We start from the raw sequence: 23,207 nt of genomic DNA, 5'->3' as shown, positions 1-23,207 counted from the left end.
TAGAGAAAGGAACACAGTTTGTAGCCGTCTCTTCAGCAATTCTGCTGAACTTGCTTTTATCAACCAATCATCCAGATATAGGCCGCCTGCACACAGGTGGAAATCCCGCGGTGGGATTTCCCGCGGGATTTCCGCCGCTCAAAGCCTGCATAGGATTGCATTAATTCTAGCAGTTTTAATTAAGAACGTGGCTCTAGCTACAAATATAACTTACTGGGCCGACCTATCACAGAGTAAGTTTACTTCCAGGTTCAGGTTCTAAAAAGCTGCAAAAAGGCTGTCTTGAGCGCCATGTTACACTTCTGAGCCTGTCTTATAGGAATGTATAGATAGGCGTCCTTTAGATCCAATGTGACCATGAAGTCTCCTGCTTGGAGAATGGTCCATACAGATTTTATCGTTTCCATTTGAAATTTCTTCTTCCTGATAGATGTGTTGAGGAATCTCAAGTCTATTATCATCCTCCAGACGATTTTGGATTCAGTTGATGGGCGAATAGACACCTAACCCTCTCTCTCTTTCATAGGTACGCCCACTCTGAGGCTCCTTTTGAGGGGTAATCCTCTATAGATTCTTCCAATATCCTTTGCTTGATTGAAATGAAATTGCTTGTTTTTTTTATGAATCTGTCTTGAGATGGATGAGTAGAATTCTATTGAATACAGATTTTGGATAATATTTAGGACCCAACAGCCCTTTGAGTCTTGCCAAGCCTGCTTGAAATGAAAATGTCTCTTATGGTGTTGGCCAGAATCCCAGCATCATAAGGCTGACCTGAAAAGGTGACTGGGCTCATACAGTAAGACCACAGTGGTGGTACTTGGAAGTATTGTCTGCCACCTGAAGATTCAACCACACAGTTCTTCTAGCAGTTTTAATTAAGAACGTGGCTCTAGCTACAAATCTAACTTACTGGTCCGACCTATCACAGAGTAAGTTTACTTCCAGGTTCAGGTTCTAAAAAGCTGCAAAAAGGCTGTCTTGAGCGCCATAATCAATATCTTCTTGTAGCTGAGGAAGCTCTTTTCTTGAATCATGAGGGGCAACAGCTACAGAGCATTATGCTGAAGAGGTAGTGTAGTCTCTCCTTAAATGAGCAGTCTGCGCTACAGTCAATCGAATGCTGTAGTCTTGACCCTCTTCCGGAGGGACTAGTGTTTGGTGAGAAATCCTGGCAATTGCCATATCAAGCTTCGGTACTTTTTCATTGGTTTTCTTTATTGGGAAACATCACCCTAAATCTCCTGCATAAAATCAGAGCTTATTCAAGGTGGTTTCCATTCTGCCATCATTGTCTCATCTAAGACCTCATCCACTCTGAAGATGCTAGGGCCCCTAAAGGTGGCTTCCCCCTTGTCAACATCATTGTCATATGACCGAATGGACCTTATTAGCTTACTTGCTCCAGTTGAAGATAAAGCCAAGGGTAAAAAGCAGGATTTCCTTGTCTGATAACATGGTGCCTTCGCTTGAATCACCAAGGACTCCAAGTTCCTTTATTGAACCTTGGCCAAAATACTTTAACCAAATCAGTACATTTTAGATTGTCGGTTCCGGTAATGGAGCTTGTGGGCAACAAGACCTACACGGATTATACTCCTACTCATCTGGTAAAGTTGTTTTGCACTCTAGGTGTCTGCGTTTGGAGGTTCTCTTACCTGACTGTAATAGAAAAATAGATATTTAAATATAAGAAAAGGTGCAAAAATGCTGTAATTTAAGTCACCTACATAGTCAAAGGACTGATTCAGAATGTAAATATATTATGTACTCCACAGAAAGCAGTGTTGTATACAAGCAAGGACTCGTGGGAAGGAGGAAGAGACAACGAAAAAAAGCCTTAAATAGATAAAACCTGGAAGTACCAGCCCACAAATGGCTGCAACTGACGCTTACTTCCTAAATACTTCATTACAATCCTGAGTGAAGCTTAAAACCTGGTACAAAAAAAAAAAAAACCCTAGCAAAGACTTAAACACTCCTAGAACTGGAGGAAGAAACCCTGCCAATTGCAGAGAGGCACAGAACTGGAAGTGATCACGCCCAGTTTGCATGTGTAGACTGTGGGTACTGCCATCATGTTGAGGCCTGGCAATCCTAAAGGATGGACTAAGAACTACCAGTGGCTGGAAATAAAGAGAAGAGTTCTCTCCACTTCCAAAGTAGGTGAACTCAAACAAGGTGGAGAATGAAATCCGTATAGAGACAAACAAAAAAACGGTGTCTCCTAACTCCATATGTTCGACCCCAAGCACAGAAGGGTAAAAAAAAAAGCTTCCAAGGCCACTTTATGTAGATGAATAAGGGAAGCAGTCAGAATAGCCTTCTCCGCACAGGGGCTATACCTTCCGCAATGCGTAAAGGTGACGTTTCCACTTCCAAGGCCGGAAAGATGCGCTAAAATCTGCAGGTCTAACTGCAGATATAGATGTAGAATAGCACGCAGGTTTTAAGCAATTTTCAAATCTACATCAAAATCCTAAGGTAGCTTGCGGTGTGTCATGTGGCCTATTCTGTCCTGTGTGAAACGTCCCTGAGAGTACATTGGTGAGACAGCTTCTTGCAACATGGACAACACATTCATCAACCACTAGAGATTGGAATCCAGGTTGTCAGTGCAACCTTTGGTGACTCTGTACCAAATGCCCTCCCCAGTGGGGGTTCTTCACAAGGTTAGCATTGATTTCTGTTAATCTGTTTTCCCTTTGTCCTAACAGCAGCACAAGCTTCCCTCCCTAAAAAAGGAATTATCTTTTTAAATTACTTTATAATTAACACAGGGTGAGGGTGTGCTAGGTGTCCTTCAATAAAAGGGGCAGGGCTTTCTTTTTAAACCATTTTATTCAAGGTTCCATTAGTCCCACCATAGGGGCAAGAATACCCCATAATTGTGCTGCTGCCAGGATGCAAGGGAATGGATGTTTAATGCCATAAATCAGCCATGTCACTAGAGCTTCTCATTTCAGCCTGATATAACAGTGTGAACATGTACGTCATTATTCCAGCAGTCTAGATCATTTGCCTGCAGGCATCCCGGGAAAACAAGACAAAACTGTTTGGTGTATAGGTCAGTGGACGCATAACGTAAGAAGCTTACCCCGAGACATCTGCAGGATATTGGCATTGAGGACACTTACACTGAATGAAGGCAAAACATGCTGGAAATCTTTTCCAACCGCCCCTGATCCATGCAGTGTAAACAGGCAATCGTTCACAGATGAATGCCTGCCTGTTTACACAGACCAATAGGCACTTGTTTTTTAGGCGAGCTAAAAACCGATTGTCGCTCACTTGCGCTGTCAGCTCCGATATTTACAAGGGACAACGGTTGCCCGACCACCTCTAATTTGAGCAATTACTCGGACAACTGTCGTGGAAAAGTACCAAAGCACTATACCTGCTCTCTGATTGGTTAGCACTGCTCACATGAACTGTACTGGCCAATCCAAAAGCAGAATAAAGTGCCTTAAATTACTGATGTACAGTGTGCACTGGCTAGTGAGCATAGCCATGCTGACATCATGAAAGAACAAAGACCACCCCTCTCAGTTCCCAGAACCAATTTGCCATAAAATATGCTATTATCATGCAAAAGTGGTTAATACAACAACAACTCTACCCCCACGATCACCAACTATGCATGTTTGGTATCTCCATAACCATAACGACCCATAGAATAAAGAAAACATTTATGCCACACGTTAAACACCACAAAACTTAAACCAGAAAAAAGCGCCAAAATTGCTTGCCCCTTTAACCCCCCCGCCCCCCCCCCCCCCCCAAAAAAAAAGTTAGTCATATGGCACCCCAAAATGTTATGGAATAATACAGCTCATGGCACAAAGACAAATACAGCTAAGTCAACTGAAAAATTAAACTTCTAGCTCCTTTGCAGTGGTAATGCAAAAGTGAAAAAAAAAAAAATCAGCATGTGCTCCTTTAAAGGGATCCTCCAATTTCAGGGCAAATGTGTCCCTAAACTGAAGGGTGTGTGGAGGACGGGATTGTAATACCTGCTGTCATTCTTCTCTGCCATTGTCGCCCCGATCCGCCAGTTCGAAATCCTGTTTTCATCCATCCAAGCTGGCCACAGTAGTTTTCTAGCTGCATCATGCATATAATGCACTGCTCTGCTATTGGCCAGCACTAATCACATGAGCAGTGCTGGCCAATCAGAGAGCAGGTATAGTGCCCTGGTAGTCCAATACTTCCAGCTCACTAGGCTCTATCCTGAATGGGTAAATGAACAGCAAATATACCCCAAAAAACGTGAGGAATTGATACGGAACGTGTATTAGAAAATGATGTAGGACTTATTTGACAAACAAGTTTCATTTGCTGAAACTGTAACAAGCCTTAAAATTATTTCCTCAGGTCTAAAGTATTTTACAGTCACCTGTGACAGACGGCGCTTTCTAAGACATTACCAATCAGTGACTCGTGATCACACTCCACTTTGGAAAATTATACTTCTTTCCGCAATCATAGGTTCATGATGTGATTATAAAACACTGCATAGTCGCTTCTTCATGATGCCTCAAACTCCAGTGGCTTTTTGTAGCCATCATTCACAATAACCGTTTCTACAATCAGCTTACATGGGAATTAGTACACCGGGTAGACGTCATCCTCCCTTCCTCCAGTTACTCATGATATCCGGGATTATACTGATAGCTGCCATTACGGCTCTCATATGGTGACCCAGATTTTGCCAACTCCTGCATAACAGAAAGAATATAAGAGGACGATGTATCTGGGCAGATTTGTATCAGTCTAGAAAAACCGGGTGGCAAAACCCATTAAAGGTGGCCATATTGGCTGTCATACAACTATGAAATTTTTACCCATCAGTCAGGAGAGAGCCTTTGCTTATGGAAATACTAACTAAATTTAATTATTGAAGGGAATAACCATCCCTCCATCTAGTAACACGTTGGTCTTCCTTTGGCCTTTAAATCTGCCGCAATACGCTGTGGCATAGATTCCACCAGGTGTTACACTAAATCTGCCGGAATTCTTGCCCATATGGACAGGAAGCTTCTTGGAGATGGCCCATATTAGACGGAGATAGTGATTTGCTCTATACAGCTGACAGGAAGGGTTCATCGATTCATACTGCTTGTTCCAAAGCCTGACCCTCCCATCAGTTCGGTGCAGCAGAAGTCTGGATTTATCTGACCAGGTAGTTCTTTTCATTGCTCGGTGATACACTTTTTGCACTCTTTTGCCCACTGGAGAAGTTTTCCTGTTTCTGTTAGTCAGCAATTACACTAAAACGGATCTTCAGCCATTATAGCTCAACCCTACTAAGTAATGATGAGTTGTGCGTTCAGACTCGTTAGTTGGAGCACCAGCTTTGTATTTAGCTGCAATTTACTTGGTTGTCCACCGCCTGTTTGTCAGAACGGTTTTTCACATCCACATCTGACCCCTTTCGTTGATCAGTTGTTTTCCTCCACAGGATCCCCTTTTGGTGGATGTTTTTCTTCAATCACACCATTTCCAGTACGGTATACTCTACTCATTGATGTAGAAGACAACCCTACAATGTGGGCTGTGTGTGAAATCCTAGCCCTGGCTAGTCTGGCACCAATACCAGGCCTTGTTGGAAGTCGCTCAGATCACCAGCTTTGCCCATTTTACTGAAAGTGATCCACAGAAAACTTTCCCCTTGATTATAAGCTGCACTTCGGGATCATGTGTTTAATTTCCATACAGGGAAGCTCCAAATCATGAAAGTGCTGCTGTCACAAAATCAAATGTCCGAAAGTGTTCATAGGGAGGCACAAGAGAGGGAGAGGCACTCGGGGCATGCAGCCTTAAAACGGAGAAACACTTCAAACCAAGGAGTAGAGAGAACGAGCCATTAATTGTAACAGACTGCACATTGAGTTGGATAGACCATACCAGCTTCAAAATGCATAGTCTGCTCCAATACCATACCAGTTCCTTCTGCTCTGTGGTTAGAAGTGTTTTTGTGTTGAAGTCAGTGTATTCCAGATCTTTCTTCTTCCTTATCCCTATATTACTCATTTCTATAGCACATACATATTCTACAATGCTATACAGACCTTGTCATGACTTACATCAGTCCTTTTCCTCATTGGGGTTTACAATCTAAATACCAAATTCCCCTATTACTATGTTTTTTGGAGTGTGGGAGGAAACCTGCACAACTCTTACATAGAAGCTCCATGTACATAGTCCCCTTCATTAGATTAGAATCCAGGACCCCAGCGCTGTAAGGCAACAGTGCTAACCATTGAGCCGCCGTGCCACCCCATTCAGGCACTTGCATACTGTCAATACATTTATATGCAGGTTTAGACAATGCTACTAATAAACATACTTCTTACCACAGCAAAAAAATAAAACATAATATGAAGCTTTAATGATTAGCAGTGACCTCATACACCGCTTCATTGTCCAGTAGACCAACCACAGTCCTTCTGTTCCATTGGAGGTTTCGGTCTTCCCCAAGCTCGTCTGCCTCACACAACTGGTACATAAGAATGTCATGAAACAAACACGCTTGCTCAAAAGTCCCACACACATCACTACATTTATAAAAAATTGTGGATGACCCTCTAATCATCAGTGTGTTCTCTAGAGATCCTTGGGGTCTCAAGTCTCTTAACGAAACGGCCTTCCCCTGGCGGGTTGTTTACTCCTCAAGTGTCCTGCAGAGCGGCGCAGCTTCTTCCTCTCCTCTTTATGTTGTTTCTCAGCTTCTTGTCGCTTCTTTTGTTGTTCAGACTATGGCAAAAAATATATAAGTTAGAACACAAGAAAATGCAGAAACTGTTGCAGAAGATAATCAGATCCCTACGTTCTTTTCCAAGAAACGAGCACTAAAACCTGACTGCTGTGGGGAGATCCTTCGCTTGCACCATTTTTGATAAATCCTTATTTTTGAACCATCTCTCACCAGGCAGATACTACATCATCATATATCCTGAGAGCATGAACCACCAGCAGGTCGTCACCTTAATATAGAATATAATGATGTAATACAGGATCTGTGATAACAGTCTACTTCAGGCCTAGTGAGTGTTTGGCAATGACACATTGTACTATACAAAGGATTACTTCAGCGGGACAAAAGGGAAAATCCACCACAGTAATAGAAATCCTTCTACAGGTCAGTCAACTCCAGCCTGCCTGGTCACAATGAACATACTCCTCATTAACAACACATAGTGGTAATACAAAGCATTAATCATCACGTATGAAGACATCGGTGTAGTCTAATGACCCAATACATGGGGATTTCCATACACCTTGCTGTGGCCAACACTAGATTCGAGCAGTTTGGAGCAGCTATAGGGCAGTTTCCTTCTATAATCCTCTTGATGTGCGGCGGTGATCTTAGATCGGTGAAGGACGTTCTGTTAGCTGAGCAGCTGTCACAGTTGTCATAGGCACATCACAAACAAAACCAACTCGAAACCTTTATCATAAATCTAAATCACTTCTCTCTCCCTTCAAGTCATTTATATTCTAACCTAAAATCCAGTCTATTACTGACAGTGGAAATAAAGCGATCACCAACTTACCAAGACTGGTCGAACACAAAACGAATATGTGCAGAAAGGTTTACCCTCCCCTACGCCGCCACAGTCCCTCCCTCGCAATCATCCGCCTCTGCTTCTTGGGCTACCAAAAGCCTGGTCCTCTAGCTATGCCATTGATATTCATCCATAATTTAAACTAGACTGATATTACACAATGCCAAGCTTATTTATGTTCCCATTACCAGTAGCAATTCAGACCCAGCAGTACTGCTCACCACACTAGACTCCATTCCAATCAGTTTGATCCCTGAAGGTCTCTTGGTGGTGCTAGATGATCCGGTGTCAAAAACGGGTAAAAGCACAAAATTCCAAGTAGAAAAGTCCAGCACTCTGTCCAGTGATAAATATAAAATCAAAAGCTTTATTTCATATGTATTTAAAAAAAAAGTACAAAACAGGACATCCTGGTTAGCCTACTAGTTTCAAGCCATGAGGAAGGACCTTGTGTGGTTTGAAACTAGTAGGTTAATCAAGATGTCCAGTTTGTACTACTTTTTAAACTTATATAAAGCTTGTGGTTTTATATTTTTCGCTGGACTTTTCTACTTGGAATTTAGTCCTGTTACCTATTGGATATCAAGGTAGACTGCTTTACTAACAGCACTGTAGGAACCTGGTCCTGCACATTACACGGCCATTACGTCAAACTCAACCAGGCATAGTTTTTGTTGTTTTTTTTAAATTAAGAGTGATAAGTGGATGTCAAATGTCTTGGGCACTCCTATAACCTTATGTATCACGCTTTCCTTCTAATACAGACATCAAGTGGTGGTCGGGCTGCGTCCTCAAGAGCGTCCATTGATCAATTTGAAAACTTCAGGATCAGGACAAATATGCAACACCTATGGTCCACTAGGCTGCTTACATTTGTGATGGCAGCAGTTGATTTCCATGCGAGTAGTCACTATGGTTTATACTTAGGTTATCATTCTAACATCAGGTTTCAGAGCCTCCTTTATTTACTAAAGTAGAATTCCTTTAATAGGGCATTAATGGGCTCTGATGGGTGTCAGATTATTAGATATTCTAACAAAGATATAAAATTTACCAACAAAGGATAGAGAGCCATGGCATAACACTCCCCACCTGCCCATGTGTTACATGGTTGGCCACTCTTGTGAACAACCGACATGCAGTAAGCTTCCCCTGCAGCCACACCATGGGCCGGATGTGGCTCGCTTCACAACAGTGTGTAGTGTTCATCTCAATCTGGTCATGTAAAGAAAAACATCTTCCTTGGCAGGAATTTCCTCTCGAGGGTCGCTACACACAAGTTTTTTGGCAGTTTGCTGAGCCATAGCCAAAAGGTAGATCCAGCAGGAAGGAGAAGTTCTTCCTTAATATTTCCTATACCCTTTTAATCCACTTTTTTGGCTTTACTACAAACAAATTGCTACAAAAACGGATCAAAATCAATCATTTCAAAGGCCTAGCAAAGACCTGTGTGTGAAACCCCATAGAGATATTTTTAACATTTATGACTAGATACATACCACAAGACAAAAATAAACCTGAAACCCGAGAGGAGCATTACCATTTGGGTGGCACGCCAACTGCTATAACATGGTTGTCTTTTGCTCAACTTGCACACTGACCGGCTAACTAAAATAAGCTTTATGCTCTTGCATGATCAAATTCCCTGCGTGCCAAATTTAAGTCATGCATCGCTTAGTAAAAGACAGTGACCGGATGAGAGACGAGAAGATGAATGAAATTGCTGCTCCGATGACTGGAGAGTTGTCCTGTAGAACCACAGTAGGGGACCCTCATCAGTAATCCCCTTGGTAGGATGTGCTGAATATTCACACACAGCGAATTAGCTGCCGCTTCTGACATGGATTTTGGTGCAGATCTGCAGCAGATTTTACCCCTTCAACTTGAAATTTGCTTTGGCAAATGTGCCACGTGTGAACGTACCCTCTGATTTCAGGGCAGGAGAAGGAACAGGATTTATTACCTGCAGTTCTTTCCTGCTGCCCCCTCTGATCCCGGTTTCAGGCCCTGTTTTTGGCCATCCAAATAGCTGCAGCAATCTTTAATCTACCTAATGCACGCTATGCACTGATCACATGAGCAACTCTGGCCAATCAGAGAGCAGATATAGTTATTAGTAGTCTTAAAGCTCATTTACATGCAAAGATAATTTTTTGAAGGATTGTGCACAATGCTGCATTGTTCTCGTTGGGACTGCCGGCAGAATACAATGTAATCTGCTGGCTCACTGGGGAGAACACAGCCTGTGGTCTACTGGAGATAAATGCAAACTGCTTTATCTCTAGTAGAAGAATGATGGATTTTAGGTTAGCTTTAAAATCTTCATTCAAATGAAAAGTGAACAATGCCTGCGTTTACATGTAATGGTTATCGCTCAAATTCGATCATTTGAACAAATTTTGAGCAATAATCGTTACGAGTAAATGGGCCTTAACACTACTAATGCACAGTGGGGATTAGGTAGATATTGAGACGTCCAACTTGGATGGTTAAAAACTGGACCTGGCAGATGGACGGACAGCAAAGAAGAACTACTGCATGCAATAGCCACTCCCTATTCCTCCAGTCCCAGGACAGAAGTTGGTCTCAAAATTGGAGAGTAGCTTTAATGTAAGAAACCTTCAACACAAGGTCATTAAAAGGCGTGGTCTGGTACTCTTACTATTGATAGCCAATCTTCAAGATGATCTGTGGAGGTCCACCGTTCGGGATCCAGGTCATCCTATGGACAGCGCTATCTGCTTCCAGCACTTTCCACACTGGCAATCAGCTGATTGGCAGGGACCTTTAGCAGTGGACTCTCACCAATCAACTATCTTTACATTGGCTCTATAGAACTCAGAGGTCCTAGACCAAAGGAATATCGTTATGCCAATTATTGGTGTTTATAAGCAACTGCAGATATTCGACTCAAGGGTTATATTCACCCTGTCAACCAATTGTTTTATACATCTAATGCATCTAAAATAAACACAAATGAAGCAATTTTGCGAACATCTCATTGGTTTGTGCATACAGCTCCTATGCAGATCTATGTGCCTCTATGTTTGCAGACTACAAACAAACCCTGTGTAGTCTGATACTAGTCATAGTCCCCATCAATCCACCATTTCTTGCCATTTGGGGGTCTAGCGAGAAGTAGGGGACAGATGTAAATGAGCAGGACCGCAGAATCAGACTATACGGCAGAGGCGCAACTTGAAGCTTCTGGGCCCCAATGCAAAACCTGTAACAGGGCCCCCAACTATAATGCTTTATTCATAGTACTTGGCTCCCTATATGGATAAGAGGCTCCAATACACTCAGACCACATATCCAAAACTACTATAGAACCGGATACACTTCCTATAATGCAATTCCTCCTACCTTCTTCAGCTGGAACGTTAACTGTTTGCTGCCCACAGCTGTGTCGGACACATTGAGTGTTCCAAGTTTCTCTTCTACCTTCAGCCGGTCTTCAAGTGTTTTCCTGAAAAGGCAAAAAGCAGACGTTAAAGGGGAACGTACCGATAGAATGTATTTGTGCTTGTAGAATACTTTATATCAACTACACGATCCTACCAAAAGTATTTGGGCGCTCATATCAGCAGTAGTAGTGCGTTATTAGCATGTCACGTCCTAAACCACGCTACATAAGATTCAGACCCTCGGAGGAGTCAGCCAGAGTTTATGGCAGGAACTGCACACTATTGCATTAATGGCTTGCTCCGCTGCACACAAGCTGTCCATCACGGACAGCTTGTGTGTTTGAGGATATGGATGTTCTACGATTGGACTGGCCTGTACAGAGTCCCAACCTGAACCCTACTTAACATCTTTGGGATGAACTGGAACGTCAGGCAGGAAATATGAACAGCATTCATCATCTTTGAGGGAACTTGGCAGACATTTGCAGGATGGATGGAGGGAAGTACCAGCTGAAGTGTATTAGATGTTAGTACAAAGTATACCACAGAGTATCCAATGTCATTAGGGCCAGAAGGATGCTCACTAAATTATTAGCATATGGAAATAAATACTACTTTTGATTCTTGTTCAGGTGTCCAATTACATTTGGTAAGATGTGGTACCAGTGTGTTGAAGTACACCTACAACACACTGGTACCACATCACTTCAATAGATGGACCGTTTACCAGAGTGTGCTGCGGAATAGACAACAAGAGAAGAATGAAGCCTTATGTAACGTTACAGCTATTTCCCTAATGAGGAGCCGTCGTTGCGCAACATTACAAAAGAGATGTAGATCATGCTGCAATTAAAAGAAAAGTATCAGACATGACCTAAAATACTACAATGGGGACACATAACATTTAGAGCTGCCAAAACAACCCATAACCCCTGCCAAGGTCATTCAACGACGTATCCCATGAAAACACTCCGATTGTACACTAACTATACTGAACTACTAAATAATTTGTATACAGCACATGATTTGTAGTTAATAGGGAGAACATCATTTTTTGACCATTTTAAGTTTTACCAATTTGTGTTTAAAGGGCTGCTTTGGCGAAAACACATTTTTTCACACCTGCACATCACCTGATGTCTGTCACGCTCTGGAGGTCTAATTTGTATATTGCAGTCACTTGCATGCAGTGCAGCCTCCTGTCTGATATTTAACAGGCACCATCTTGATGCTGAAGTTTCTCCCTGCTGTTTTTCTCTGTGCTCTGCTAACACTCCCATCAGACATTAGCACAGCATAACACAACCAGCTAGAGCCAGTACCATCTCTGCCTGCTGGAAGGACACTGCCATTAGCTTCTATATTCATCTAACTAAAACTACAGACCAGAACTATAAAGTCAGGAGAATGAGCTGTGATCTCCTTCATTATAACTGTGATAGGAGGTTCTGTCACAAGTATGAAGCTCTTATCTAGTAGAGGCCATGTAATATTATACAGGAGTTCTGCTGACTGAAAAACTGACTTGAGAGAACATAAAGCCAAGTAATTATTTGGTAGTCAGAAAGATCACATGACCCACCTGAGAAGGACTTCCAGCAGGTTTCAGAGAGAAAGGAATAACCAACCAAGGTAATACTAGTTGGCATATATACTAGAGGACTAGGTACATAATGAATGGAATAAAAAAATTCCCTGGAGTGGCCCTTTAAAAGAGTTTTCTGACATGGCTGAGGACTGGGGAGGGCACAAAACAACAAGCTAAGGCATACTCACTGGTCACAGGCCCTCACCTTCCATAGCAGGAGATCCAGTCACTGTGCATGTGATTGCTCAGCTAATCACAGACCTCAGTGGTCATGTGCCATTTATGGCAAAATGACCAGTGAAGCCTGTGACTGGCTGATCAGTCACAATGAATTGTATGTGAACGCTTCAGCAACTTCTTGATTCCTGAGCGGTTGGAACCGAAGTGGCTGCAATGGACCGGTGACCAGTAAACTTGCCTTAGTTTGTTACTTTGTGCCCTCCCCAGTCCTCAGCCCCCTTGCCTTTCGGAGGGTCAAAAAACTTTTAAACCAAGACTATATGCAATGATAACCCTCCATTCGTGGCATCAAGTGTAACTGTGCTTTCCCAAAAGGTTTTGACATGTCAAAAAGTTTTGATTGGTGGATATACCAGTGCCAAGACCCCCACGATCACTAGAACAAAGCAGCCAGAATTGTCACAGCTCACCAGCTAAAAACAGGCCCATAAGCTTTCAGTTGAGCCCCTCTTCAGCTACTGGGCAGTGACAACACTTGGATGTGCGCTTTGACTGCTTTGTTCTAGTGATCGGTGAGGGTCTCAGTACTGGAACCTCCAACAATCAAAACTTTTGATATCTCCTTGTGACAGGTCAAAAGTTTTAGGAAAGCGTAGCTGCACTTTAAAATAACCAATATACAATAATATTAGCGTTTATGTGGCACAGAGAGTGTTAAGGCAGCAGAAATGCAGTCCTAAGCTCTCGCTCACGACCTGAAGGTTGAGAGTTCAATCCCCGCATGGCTCAGGTAGTTGGCTCAAGGTTCACTCAGCCTTTCATCCTTCAGAGGTTGGTAAAATGGAAATCCATTTGCAAGTCATTCAAGCTACGAATAACTGACTTTACACCAGACGACTTTTGCTCAACCAGCGACTATTTTTTGATAAGCAGAAATTAAATGACTAGTGACCTATTACCCGTCACCCTGTCGGTGGCCATATTTATGATGAATGATTATTGTTTAAATTTGCTCTTTCAATAGATAATTGGGCCTATAGTCGCCCCTTGTTGAAGGTACCTTTACTTGGTCTTAGTAAAATAGAGTAAATGCAAAGGGACTCCCGGATGATCTGTGCAAGTTCTACATTATGTTACGTGGCTACAGAGATCAGGGAGTGTTAGGATGAGGGGAAAATCCTACTAGTAAAAAGAATGCGGCAGGGGAGAGGCTCAGCAGACCTTCAACTGAAAGTCGTCATTCGTGTTGGATGCGAAGGAACGGTTAGTCATTGTGGTTGCATTAAGCAAACTGACAAATTAAAACCATGCCATTTGTTGGCAGCTGTTCACATTATGACCCTGCCTAGCAACATGAAAGCACAATAGACTGAAATGATTATTCAACATGACCGATCACTAAAGGACTGTCTAGGAACTTCTCTTTCTGCTCATCACTATCTACAGTTCATGCATGCCAATATTTTTGGCCATCGAATGGGAGAGGTTTCTAGTTATCTCCTGGGCTGTAGACAATACGAGTTACCAGGATGGTGAGCGGTCTGCAAAGCGTGTCCTATGAGGAACGGTTAAAGGATCTGGGAATGTTTAGCTTGCAGAAAAGAAGGCCGAGAGGAGACTTAATAGCTGCCTACAAATATCCGAAGGGCTGTCACAGTGCAGAGGGATCAGCCCTATTCTCATTTGTACAAGACTAGAAGCAATGGGATGAAAATGAAAGGGAGGAGACACAGATTAGATATTAGACAGTGACGGTGATGAATGAGTGGAACAGGTTGCCACGGGAGGTGGTGGGTTCTCCTTCAATGGAAGTCTTTAAACAGGGTCTAGACAGACATTTGTCTGGAATGATTTAGTGATCCTGCATTGAGCAGGGGGTTAGACCCGATGACCCTGGTGGTCCCTTCCAACTCTACCATTCCATGAACTTGCCAATTTGGAATCTTTACCCAACAATTGCCTCATGTAAGAGGATCCTAAAATATATTACCATCACAGTAAGAGACATGACTTGATGAGAGCTTGTAAACAGAACAGACCCCCATTCCAAATGAGGCACACAATGCTGACTTGTTCAAAACAACTCAAAGAGCCATAGCTTGCCACACATGGCTTCCCCTTTTTGCATCCCGTGTCATAATTTTCTCACAGTAACAGTGCTACTCCTGACCATGGTAGGTTTCTGAAAGTGTAGCTCATCCAAATTCACCTGAACGAAAGATATGGAAACTGTCAAGAGCACTCATCGTACTTCCCATAGAGATAATAAGAGTGAAAACAACTTCACTGAAGGAAGGAAGAGACGTTTCCCAGAAAAAGGTCCAAATCGCTATTCACTAAAGTTGGGATGAAAAACAAAATGTCTAAAAGCATAACTTTTAATGCAATCATTTAAAAAAGTATCTAGAGATGAACTCTTAAAAAGCATAAGTCTATATAGATATTGAGGAATGAAAAACTGTTTGTTCTTCATAGGCTCCTACATCCCTTGATAGATCTCAAAAAACTTGGTACACACTCTTAATGACCCAACTTAAAAACACTGAGGCGGCCATGCCTCGTCCCCACAAGCCATGGCCACTTTTCAAGAAAGCGGTGGACAGTTTCGCAGACAGCCAAAAGTCACAAAATTTTAGTACAACCTACCCTTACGCAAAATTTTGTGACTTATTACCCCCAAATTTTTGTGTAAACCCTCTTATGAAAACTGTTTCCTCTTCATACCAACCAATCCCAGCACAGCTTTCATTTTACCAGAGCTTAAGGAAGGAAACACAATTTCAGTAAATAAAGTTTATGGTATAACCTATGATAAAGTAAGATGCTTTGTAATTCAGCACGGTGTATAATTTAGACGTGTGGTGGATCCGGAACGCCTCCGAAAAAATGGATACCCATTGGATAAGTCAGCCAAAAGGAAAGAAAGAAAAATTGCTGTGAACAAGTGAGACAAGCGAACAATGTGACCAATGACTTAAGAAGGAGAGGGAAAGAGCCAGGACATCAAGGGCTGCAGAGACTCCGGAACAGCATAAGGCGGGAATTCAAAAAGAGAAAAAAACACAGCCAGTACATCAAGCGAGGCAAGGCATTCCAATTTGTTGCTGGAAGGTGGTCCATATGATCCTCACAAGAACTACAAATCAACATCCAAATGTTACTATTGGACGAATAGACCAAATATATTGCTACTCTCATGCCAAGAAATTTAAAATAGAGCCTCCTGGAAAGTGCTGCTGGAGTGGAAATCCGGGCAACACGGGTATATAAGCTAGTGTACATAAATAACACATTGGGCATTTTTTTTTTTCACACAGCAACCAGTTGACAAAACTGCCTACAAGTCACAAATCACAGAAAGGGTCACTAATAATAAAACATAAAATTCTACAGACACATAAAACCTAACGAAATATCAAAAAAGTATAACTTATTGGAAATGTACTCTTCCCAGTAGGTAGCTTGTATGTCAGCAGGCTCTTGCCCGCCTTCTGAAGTGCTATGCTTGGTATGCACATTTACGCTTTTTATTAGGTTTTCAGCTTTAGCTACTTTTTTTTTTCAGAGAAAGAATAGTTAAGAAATGGGCGCTCTACTGCTACAAAAGGGGAACTTAGCACCCTTGTGAGGACTCCTGGAGGACCCCATTTATGTAATGCCGAAAATCATTCCAGTTACTTCTTCCCACAACCAGAATTGGAGCTTGTCTTTTCGGTGTCTAAATAACCAGAAAAAGTAGGACTTTCTGAATCTGCACTTTCTAAGAGCAACTTATTTCCAGGTCAATTCTGAGAATATTTGACATCCTCTCTTCTTTCATGACAATCGGTCTGATAAGTTGTTTTGCCATTGTGCCCTGAGCTCGGATTTTCCTGGTAAATCCCTGTACAAACATCTCCTGTGTGCGCCTACAAGCTGACTATGGCAGGAGATCAGTTGTTGGCACCGGATCTCAGTCTGGGGTCTCTAGTCTTTGTAAAGGCTGATGAGAATGTGGACACAGGAGCCTCAGATCACAATCTGTGTGTGTACGTATATTATATATATATCTATATAATAAAAAAGAGCAATATACTATATATAAGGCAATGGCAAATCTTACCCAAGTCTAGGAAACGGCAGCGAGAGATGTTAGACCTAGGTCTACCTAGGGACGTCAGAACCTTAATGCCTCATTTATCTTGCGCGGATACAGGAGATTCGTGAGCAAACGTCAAAACTAAACCATTTTATGCAATTTAGAAATATGGTTAGAAAGTGGTTAATCCCTTTAAACTCCTCCTAGTGGTAGCAGCAGGAAGACAGAATTTAATAATGCAGAGGCCCCCATACACATTAGACTTTAGTCTTCTGGACCCACCAAAACTAGCAGGGCTGGATGACTCTTTCGTGTTGCCTATGTGGTTTCCAAACCAGTCCCTGGCTATCATTGCATGCAAGACAAAAGCCAGACTCTTGGCCAAGGAGGATAGACCTCCATTCCCGCCTCCTTTTGCCATCTTGCTCTGCACCATGATAGCCTTTGTAAGCGGTGGCATGAGGTCTAGGGAATGTTGCTGGACATCTGGCTTGTAGCCCCACGTTGTGCGAGTGTCTTCTGATGGTTTATGTAAATACTATTCAACGCCCGAGGCTTGGGATGTGACGTCTGATTTCACTCACAGTACAGAATGGATTACTATGCGCCATTCTTCTAATCTGACCGTGCGGTTTCGCCTCTGTACACTCTTGCAGTCATTTGAGTTTGTGGTTGTTCTCCGAGCCACTGGGACATGCAATGTTGAACAGCGGCGATATCTCAACCTACGCATGTAGCGATCGACCAAGGTCTCTCAGTTCAAGGATTCTGTCCCCGACAAGTGGCAATAACTGGAACATTGATGACCAGGAGGCATCGCACAATCATACCACGAGACTTCAGCCGATTTTTGAGGTTTCACATGGCTGAAAAAATTAGCTTTCGATCTGGCTTTGATACCATTGAAGCCCCTCCCACATGCCACAGATTGGAGCGAGGTGCTTGAAAGTTTGAACATTTGCATATCTTAACATCTTCAACTTTGCATAACCTTACCGCTTGTCCTTGTTGCTGTCGCAATGTCGATGTTGAGTAGTGTATTTTACGTGCATTTTGGCTCCTCCGTGTGCCTACGCAGAAATGTATGCCAGCTTTGATCTGATCTACACTTCTAGTACAGCTTATACAAGTTAATTATACATCAATGTGTCAGTCTGAGGCGGCCACACCTCCTTCTGCCACGGCCACTTTTTAAGAAAATGGTGGCCAGTGGCGCAGACAGCCAAAAGTTGCAAAAAAAGTTTTGCACAAAAATTTGCAACTTTTATGCCAGAAAATGGTGTAACACCTTTTATAAATTTCCACCACGGTGTCGTTACAGACCACAGAAATTCTCTTTTTATGAATACTTAGTAATTCTGTGGATTTATCAATTTTCTAAGAGAAAGTCTGATTGGAGGATGGGGTTAATCTTCGCTAATTTCCCAGTGAGCACCTCTGTCTGCCCTGTAGGCCGCGTGCTGCGCTCCCCCATTGTCAGTGTCTGCTCTATGCCAGATCCTTGGTTTCCCCTCTTAATCATTTATGAAGTGCTTTTTGTCATAATGAATTCCTACTTGCCCACTCTTGCTATGAGAATGCATTTCATCTGCAGAGTAGACGTCCGCAGCCCTCCCGCTCTACATCACTCAGGCATTATTCATAACCGGAAAAACAGACAAAGAGCACAAGCCGTCTGCTTCCGCGGCCCAATCAGAAGAGCCCGTGACTGCGAGCCCATCGGCACACAATTCATTTACTGTCCAGTCATTATTTCCAAGCACTGGAACAAATGCTCCAGACGATCTCAAGAAGCTGTCTCAGGGCTGAGGAACTATACAAGCCAGATCAATGAGACCCAGCCAGATAGCCAGAAACGAGGGGACAAGTGCTTTGCTATACCTTTTTTGGCGCTGATCAGCATTTGTTGCCTCTTTTTGCCGAATGGCATACTCACTCTATACCTTCTATCGGCTACGTCCACGTGCAGAGTATTTGCTGTAATGTGAACTTATAGCCATTTTTTAATGGGGACCTCATGTGGCTCAGAAGCAGCATTAACTCTCGCTCACAACCTGAAGGTTGCCGATTCAATCCCCGCTTGGCTCAGGTAGCCGACTCAAGGTTAACTCAGCCCTCCATCCTTCCGAGGTCGGTAAAATGAGTACCCAGCTTGCTGGGGGTAATAAATTACCTGAAAGCACTGCGAAATAAGTTGGCGCTATACAAATAAGTCCCTTTCCCAAGACTATCTATGGACTATTAGTAAATAAGAATTGATTTTATTTTATCCTGCTGCTGATTTTTTTGTGTGCTTACTTGTAAATGTTTACCTAGGTGCCTGTTCATGTATGTGTAAAAGCGCATCTCCGTGTATGTATCGGTTCTGGCGCCGTACCCATGCAGCACGCTCCGTTCTGGCACCATATCGGTCATAGTTTAGTCCTGCAATCAGGAGGCTGGACTCGGCACATGTGACGGGGGGCGGAGCTACGGGATGACGCAAACAAGGGGGCGGAGCCAGAACGCTGCTGCTGCCGAACCGAGCCGAAGGGAAAAGACCTATCTGCGCAAGCGCGTCTAATCGGGAGATTAGACGCTGAAATTAGACGGAGCTATGGAGACGGGGACGCCAGCGCAGGGAAGGTAAGTGAATAACTTCTGTATGGCTCATATTTAATGCACGATGTATATTACAAAGTGCATTAATATGGCCATACAGAAGTACTTAACCCCACTTGCTTTCGCGAGACAACCCCTTTAATTGCCAGCACTAGAGTGCAGTACTGCTATCTCAGGGGCAGCACGCCCATTTGTTCCTATCTGCCCTTCCCAGATAGAGTCCCCCATTTGTTTTATGCTACAGTCCTCATACAGCATTTATTTTGTCCATTTCCCCTTTTGCTTTATGAGGATCCAGCGTTCCGGATTTCTGAGGCGACTTTCATTTTCCTCATTTATATTTTAAATTGTGGTAAAAGTTTAAAAGCAGCAAAATAACATTAAAAATTGGTCAAGGTCAGGATGTTCTGCCACGGACGGAACTAGAGGAAAGACGATGACGCAGGAAATGCAGCCGTCACGCAGATACTACACAATCTACAGCTGCAACACTTTACTGGAAACTAAATACTTCCGGACTCACTGCTCTTATATATACACAACGTATAGCTCCACAACGGCGCAAAACCACATACAGTGTTGCTCTTAGAAACGCACATAAATACAGCCTGCAGCTTGAAGCATTTTATGGGGTTTTAGGTAGCAATTATTTTTTGATATAGTGTCTTTTCTCAGGCGTTTTTTTTTTTTTTTTTTAAATAGAGAAAAATGTCTGAAAATTGCCGGACCTTCAAAACGCCATATTTAAAAGGGTTTTCCAGGACTAAAATATTGATGACCTGTCCTCAGGATAGGTCCATAGTTGATCAGCTGATTGAAGACTGCATGTTTCGGCAGGGGTCCCCAACCACCAGTCCGCGGACCAAGACTGGGCCGTTTTTTTTTTGCCGGTTTGCGGCGCCCGCTCACCACGTTAGTAGTGAATACTGTCAGGGGCCGCGGCTCCCCTGCCGATATTCATAAAGCAGCGCTACTAGCGGCGCTGATTCCAGCACACACGGTGAGGTCAGTGTCCAGTGATCCAGGGGATCTTCCTCCCATCTCCCCTAAGGTCTCCTACTTGGTTCCGCAAGAGCAGGGGGAGGAGGTGTCTGGCAGTACACTGATGTCAGATTGTGCAGCGGGATCAGTGCCGAGCAGAAGAGTAGCAGCGCTTGCACGAGGAGGAAGAAGTATATGGGTCTCAGGGGGGCGCTATTACTACTGGGGCTGATATAGGGGATACTATTAGTAATAGTGTCCCCTATATATCGGCCCCAGTAGTAATAGCATTACTACTAAAGCCATATGACCAAAGCCCCGCCCCTGCCCTGCTGGTCCATGGAAAAATGGTCCTGCCTGAAGCCGGTCCTAGGTGCAAAAAAAGGTTGGGGACCACTGTGTTACGACATCTCCTTAGGCCTGTGACGTCACATTCATCGGTCACATGATCTGAGAGCGGCTCAGTCCCCTTTAAATGAGTGGAACTGAGCTGCAATACCAGGCACTGCCACTATACCATGCACGGCACTGTGCCTGGTTATGGATGCACTGACCGTGGCACTCACTCTAGTGCCATTCTCACTTCAGCCTGCTGATTCACGGAGATCCTGAGCAGCAAACATTGGCGATCAACTATTGGAGAACAGGTCATCAATGGTTTAGTTCTGAAAAACGCATTTAATAAGACATCACTGACTGCAGCGCCACAATCCAAAGTGCTCTGGATGCAGACAGGCCCATAGTTATTATTTAATACACAGTAATATACACTTCCAGCAGGCACTTTAGCGCCCCCAGGGAAACCACTGGAACATGGTGAAGCCTTGAAATATGTGAAGCTTAAAGGGATTCTTTACTTAACAGAACGGCCCCTTGACAATTCGTAGATCACAAAGTGTCCCCCCGTCCCGCTGGGAACCGTAATGACCAGCTGTAATCTGTGGGGAAACCTGGCAATAAGGATCCTTTTAGATGAGCCGCTCCTCGTTAGAACAAGCGAGTGACGTCATCGCTAACTCATTCGCACCCGTGCAGCCTGCTTATACAGGAAGATACATCACTGGCTCGTTCAAACGAAAATCGTTCAGTCCTTGCATAAGTAAACGAGAGGGACTGAACGAACGCTGTTTAAACTTAACGACATCTGAACGATGCTTTTAAAATGAATGACAAAGTCAATGATTATGGTTTGTCGCTCACTTTCATTCATTTGAACAACTTTTTGAATGATAATCCCTATGTATAAACGCGGCATGAGTGATTGGTTTCTCTGCAGCGCCACCACAGGGGAGATTAAGCATTACACCATTCTCAGTTGTATCAATCCTGGGGCTAGGCACACTGGACCAGAGGCCGGGGTAGAAAGGAATAAAGCTTTACTGATTGGCACTGCGCATGCCCGGGATTCTGATAACACGGACATGCGCAGTGCGACTTTTTTTCTTCAAGTTCCCCGCTCTGTGCAGAAGGGGCTGCGTATGAAACGCGGAAAAATACAGCATGCTGCCATTTATTTCTCCTGCGTCTTAGACAGGTGTTCCTTCGCAGTTCCAACACAGGTATGAATGAAAGTCCATAGATTCTCATTGCCTCTATTCACCGTGTGTTAAGGCTCTCTGCGCTGCGCTGCTAGTACACCGCCGGCAGGTACTGATACTCTGTATACCTGTTCATCTACCTGCTATTCCGTACCGCACAAAGGAGCGCCATTTGTTTCCCATGTTCTAGTGGATCAGTGAGATGTACTGCGTGTAGCGCCGTTGGTCAGGCACTTCTGCATTACCTGATGAGCGGCGCTGCACTCATTTAAGACTGCCGGGTACTTGATGGAGTGCGCTGACAGTCGAAGACTTCGGAGGAGAGTGCTGTAGTTTCTGAAATCAGCTGATTTCGTGTCAAAACCTGCCCCAATGGTGGGGATTTTGACTCCGTTTTGGATGCGGAATCTACAGCGGAATGTCCAGTGCGGACATTCCGCAGCATTTCCTCCCCATGTACTTATACTCTACCACCACCTTTGGCAGCTACTAGCCACTCGAACTTTTACCTGTCCATGCACTATTCACGAGGGCAATTAAGTGACATCATTTAGTCACACGGTACTAGATTTACATGACTTGTCAAAGAATGCAAATTCCATGCGATGATATAATACAGGGTAGGCCACGGAAAACTAGCCCGGCACCACACTCTTATGAAAGCTAGTAGAAGATTTGTCTTTGTTGCTCATAGTAACCAATTACAGCGCAGCTCATTTTACCCCAGCATTATAAGAACTGAAAACTGCGCTGTGATTGGTTGCTACGGGCAACAAAGACAAATTTTGTTTTAGACAGCTTCCATAAGAGTGCGGTTCTGGGCTACTTTTCAGTGGCCCACCCTGTAATTTAAGTAACAGATCCATTCCTTCTACGTGTCACATCACCTGATCGGTCGGTGTCATACAATATTACCTAACGACTGTATGGATGTTTGTCACGGGATTGTGTGGGAGTGTAACAGGGTGACGTAGGCCCGGCTGATAACATATCACAGACAGGAAGCATCAAGCTCTCTGCTGCTGGAGAACTCCTTGCAGGATCATTTGGTTTTAAACAGATATGACAGCGCTGCCGGGAAATTAAGGCTCGTCTCATTACAACAACCTTACTGGAGCATATGAATGCCATGGAGTTGGGGGAGGGGGGGGGGGGGGGGGTCTCCTGCCGAGGACTACCCCTATAAACCAGGAAGGAGAGACTGCTATAGGAAGCAACAGGAAGAAAGAACATTTTTGAAAATGTCATGAAGGGCAAGAAGATATT

General features: G+C 43.5%; 1 protein-coding gene across 1 annotated transcript in view; it reads right to left on the bottom strand.

Moving 5' to 3' along the window:
* Window positions 1–6,369: 6,369 nt before the first annotated feature.
* The window catches only part of NOL10 (nucleolar protein 10), a 58,328-nt gene continuing 41,490 nt past the window's right edge, over window positions 6,370–23,207 (bottom strand). The window contains exons 20-21 of the mRNA XM_066597287.1: window positions 10,935–11,037; window positions 6,370–6,756 (exon numbers count right to left, since the gene is read on the bottom strand). Coding sequence (XP_066453384.1) covers window positions 6,634–6,756; window positions 10,935–11,037 — 226 coding nt within the window. The 3' untranslated portion in view covers window positions 6,370–6,633. The remainder of the gene's footprint in view (window positions 6,757–10,934; window positions 11,038–23,207) is intronic.

The sequence above is a fragment of the Eleutherodactylus coqui genome, chromosome 1 (genome assembly GCF_035609145.1).
Source record: "Eleutherodactylus coqui strain aEleCoq1 chromosome 1, aEleCoq1.hap1, whole genome shotgun sequence".
Taxonomy (NCBI): Eukaryota; Metazoa; Chordata; class Amphibia; order Anura; family Eleutherodactylidae; genus Eleutherodactylus; species Eleutherodactylus coqui.
The sequence above is the reverse complement of the archived record's forward strand: the minus strand, read 5'-3'. Positions and strand labels throughout refer to the sequence as shown.